This window comes from Populus euphratica, unplaced genomic scaffold (genome assembly GCF_000495115.2).
Source record: "Populus euphratica unplaced genomic scaffold, PopEup_1.0 scaffold506.1, whole genome shotgun sequence".
NCBI classification, from domain to species: domain Eukaryota; kingdom Viridiplantae; phylum Streptophyta; class Magnoliopsida; order Malpighiales; family Salicaceae; genus Populus; species Populus euphratica.
Window position 1 is genome coordinate 136,439 of NW_011500385.1, and position 3,941 is coordinate 140,379.

General features: G+C 38.0%; 1 protein-coding gene across 1 annotated transcript; it reads right to left on the reverse strand.

Moving 5' to 3' along the window:
• Nucleotides 1-933: 933 nt before the first annotated feature.
• On the reverse strand, nucleotides 934-2,474 carry LOC105114277 (polygalacturonase ADPG2-like). The gene is made up of 4 exons (XM_011010782.1): nucleotides 2,339-2,474; nucleotides 2,202-2,254; nucleotides 1,799-2,088; nucleotides 934-1,159 (listed from the first exon to the last, which is right to left on the reverse strand). Exons 1-4 carry the CDS (start codon nucleotides 2,472-2,474, stop codon nucleotides 934-936), a joined length of 705 nt encoding a protein of 234 aa, XP_011009084.1.
• Between the last annotated feature and the right edge of the window lie 1,467 nt (nucleotides 2,475-3,941).

Genomic DNA, 3,941 nt, shown 5'->3' on the forward strand with positions numbered 1-3,941 from the left:
CAAGGTATAGGATGGGATGAGGATGTAGTGTGTGTGAGAGCATTTAAACAGTAGTGCATACCAGAGATATGAGAAGTGGGAGGTGTATGGAGTCGCGATGAGGTATGAGTAGTGGTAGATGTCCCTGGTGGAAGCAGAGCCATGAGTTGAGTGTATTGATCCTTAGTTAAACCAATGTGAGTGTCACTGATATCTGCAATATTGGTAGCAGGAGTGGAAATTGACTGTGCTGCAAGAACATGAGAACTTCTGGACTTAGTGAATAATTTGTGGCTAGGAGGGTAGCCATTCAACTTGTAACATTTTTCTACTATATGGCTAGTGAAGTTGCAATGTGAACATATAGGGGCTTCAGTATTGCCAACTTTGAAGCAAGTTTCAAGTGTGTCTGATAATTTTGCAGTGAGTGCAGTAGGTTCTTTCCTTTTTGTATTCAGAATGGGATGGAAATTTGGTGATGAAGGAGGAGGGTTTTCTAATGGCAAAAGCCATAGCAGTATGTTGTGTGGAGTTAGAGGTAAGCTGATGCTGGCGTTCTTGCTGTTGTATGATAGAGAAAACTCGAGTAATGGTGGGGATGGGGTCAAGCAGCATGATTTGATCCTGTATGGGAGAATAGGAGTCGTTTAAACCCATCAAAAATTGAAAAACACAGTCACGTTGATAATGTTCAGATATAGTCTTCATAGTGCCACAACTACAAGGTGGTATGGGGTCATAGATCAATGTTTCACCCCAAAGGGTTTTGAGATTGCCATAGTAAACACTTACAGGATCAGTTTCGTGTGAAAGGTTAGCTAAACTCTTTCGCAGCTGGTAAATGCGTGGGCCATTTTGATGAGAGAATCTGTCCTGTAGGTCAAGCCAAACATCTCGAGCACTATCGACAAATGCTATGTTGAACCTGATAGAGTTGCTGATAGAGTTCTGGAGCTATGAAACCACCATGTCATTACATCGTTCAAACAAATCAAAGAGAGGATCTTCTTGATCAGTTGGCTGGATGATAGTTCCTGTGATGAATGTTAATTTGTTCTTGGCACGAAGAGCTCTTCGCATTGCACGAGACCAGGTTGCATAGTTGTCGCCAGTGAGTAAGTCTGTGACCAAAATTATGGCTGGATTGTCACCAGTATCTAACCGAAAGGGATTGTTGTGACTGTGAAGGTTCAAATATTGATTAGCATTTTGTGTATGGTTGGTGTTTGAGTTATATGGTGTGTTTGGAGAAGATTGATCTTCCAATGAAGCCTCTATGGATAAAGCTCTCTATTGCTCTGATACCATGTAACAAACTGAAGGAGAAAGTAAATGATGAAGAGAACTTTTACACGAAGGATTTGAGAAGCTTATTTGCATTTAGCTCAAAGAATAATAGTCATGTATAGTATTGCTTATATACTATTAATCTTAATAAACTATTTTGTCTCTTATGATGGAGGCGCCTTTAACTAATTAATCAAAACAGAATTGATTTGGTTGCAGCACGTTTGTGCTGCTGGTGTGGTACTAGTAATCTGTTTATTTGTTGCTTGATTTATGCTGCATAGCATGCTGTTGATGATGTTTGTTGCTGCTGTTATTTTGCTGGTGTGATGCTGGCCTTGCTATTTATTTGTTGTGTTAGTGGACGCTGTAGGACCCTTTGCTGATGTGGTCTCTAACATATGGAACTGTGAATTACAAGTTTATTAGCTGCAGGTTACTACACGAGTTAATTACAAATGCATAATTACTGACTTAAAGTGTGTGCGCGTGTGCAGCTGGAACATTGAATAGATAGATATTAATTAATTACCTGATACCACGTTCAGAGCCACAGGTTATATTTCTGATGCGGATATCGGTGCATCCATGTATGATGCCCATGCAAATATCGCTGGTGCCAATGACACTATTCGATACATGTACTTGATTGGATTGGCTTATATGGATTCCATCAGTGTTGGGGCTGTCGTCAGGGGCAAATAAACAAACATTTTTGGCCTTGATGTTCTGGGACAGAACGATGGATATGGAAACCCGTGGGATTGACAGAGAGGTGATCTGTCTTATAACCCCATTGACTACTTGATTGAAATTTGTAGACTGCACCCCAAATAAAATAAAAAGAAGAATCATTATGAAAATGCGATTAATCCCAACATTCTCTAATTAATAATTAGTTAGTGCATGTATGTCAAGATAATTTTGTTGCTTACACTAGGGAACTTGGCGCCACCGTCGCTGACATTGTATTTCCAGACAGCATTGCCTTGGCCATCAACAATGCCGGTACCAGTAACCAGGAAGCCATTGATGTTTTCAAACAAGATCTAGAAATCTTCTTCGTACTTGCTAGGGTCTGGTACAGCTTTCAGAGTTACTGCAATTTGAACCTTAATGGTCCCTGAAAGATAGTTGCCCCTATCAAGAAGGTTCCCTTGGGGATAAGTAGCCTTGCCTTTCCCCGATAATTGCATGCAGCCTTCCATGCTCGGATAAAAGACCGCAAAGGTCAAACCCACAATTCAATCAATTTCACCAAATTTTCTTTATGAGAAAATCAATGGCAAGTTCAGATGTATATGCCACAAATTATTATAGCTTAAACCCCTAATTATCAAATGTGTATTTCTTCTAACACAATTAAATTCATGCCATAAATATGCTATTAATGCCATGAATACTTGTACCCTTGTAATCAAACTTTGCTTCCTGCTTAGCTTAATTAGTACTTACGATCCAAAATACTAAACCAGTGCGTTATCCACTCTTCCAGGATGTGCTCCATAACGTAACACGTTAAACACTCTCTCATTGGGATCTTTTCTGTCGGCACGTCCATGGTGCCCAGCGGGCGGAACCAGGGGAGGCAAGCATGGCCGATCCTAGCAAGATATTTTAATTTTTTTATTTAGTATTTAAATATTAAATAATATAATATTTTTAATTTAAATAAATATTTTTTTAATAATATATCTTGTTATATTAATTTTGACCTCTCCTGATGGTGGCGCCCTAGAGCCTTTGAAACAAAGGAGGCCACTATAATGCACAAAATGAGTGACGCATTTGCCATTATATCCAATTCAAGCTATGTAATTGTATTTCTTTTTCTCTCTATCAACAAAATCTATAAAAGCTTCAACTCGATGATTAAAGATGTTTATTGTCTGATGTTGTAATTGTGAGAAGCTCTCTTACTTTATACCCTAGTTTGTTGGAGGTTTAACTGAATCGATAGATGTTTACACCGTGTTTTTTTTTCTAACAAAACAGTTTTGTACTGTTAAATGCTACCTGTACATAGGAGGTTTAAGTGCATACATAGGTATTGTGTTTGGTCTGTACGTAGTTAGGCTGCAGTGGTTCTGTTCTATAATTAGCGTCAGTTTACCTAGGTTTCTATTTCTATAATTAGCCAAGACACAAATTAAATGATATCCTTAAGCTTTTCCCCGAATTATAGTACTGATTTAAATAACAAGCTCATCAAATTAAGCAATTAAGAAAATTTTAATTTAATTTTCTGGAGAACCTTTCTATTACTGGAAAAATAAAAGACTCTGGTATAACTGTTTTTTTTTTCCCCTTGGAAGTAACATCCTTAGGAGTCCATCAATCTATTTACAGTTCCAATCTTGACCTGGAAATTGGCTAAAATTAAGTCATTGGCCAATTGGCCAACAATACACGATTAAACAGCTTTACCGACGGGTTCATTCTGTCGATATGAGACACGAAAACCATTGGTAATATTGTTACTGACGGGTTCAATGACAGAATGATTTCGTCAGAATTTCGATCGACAGTAATTTCCCGTTATGTCGCCAATTTTGTCGGAAATTAAAAAAACCAAACACCGACGGAATACCAATGGTATTACAGACAATGAAGCTTGCAAAAAAAATAAAATTCACGCGAGCATTTTACTAATGGAATAATTTTGTTTGTATGTT

Coding starts and splice junctions, on each gene's coding strand:
- LOC105114277 (XM_011010782.1), bottom strand. CDS start 2,474: ATGGAAGGCTGCATGCAATTATCGGGGAAAGGCAAGGCTACTTATCCC. Junction 2,089..2,201: donor GTGGCGCCAAGTTCCCTAGT/GTAAGCAACAAA, acceptor TTTGGGGTGCAG/TCTACAAATTTCAATCAAGT. Junction 1,160..1,798: donor GGCTCTGAACGTGGTATCAG/GTAATTAATTAA, acceptor GAACCTTCACAG/TCACAACAATCCCTTTCGGT.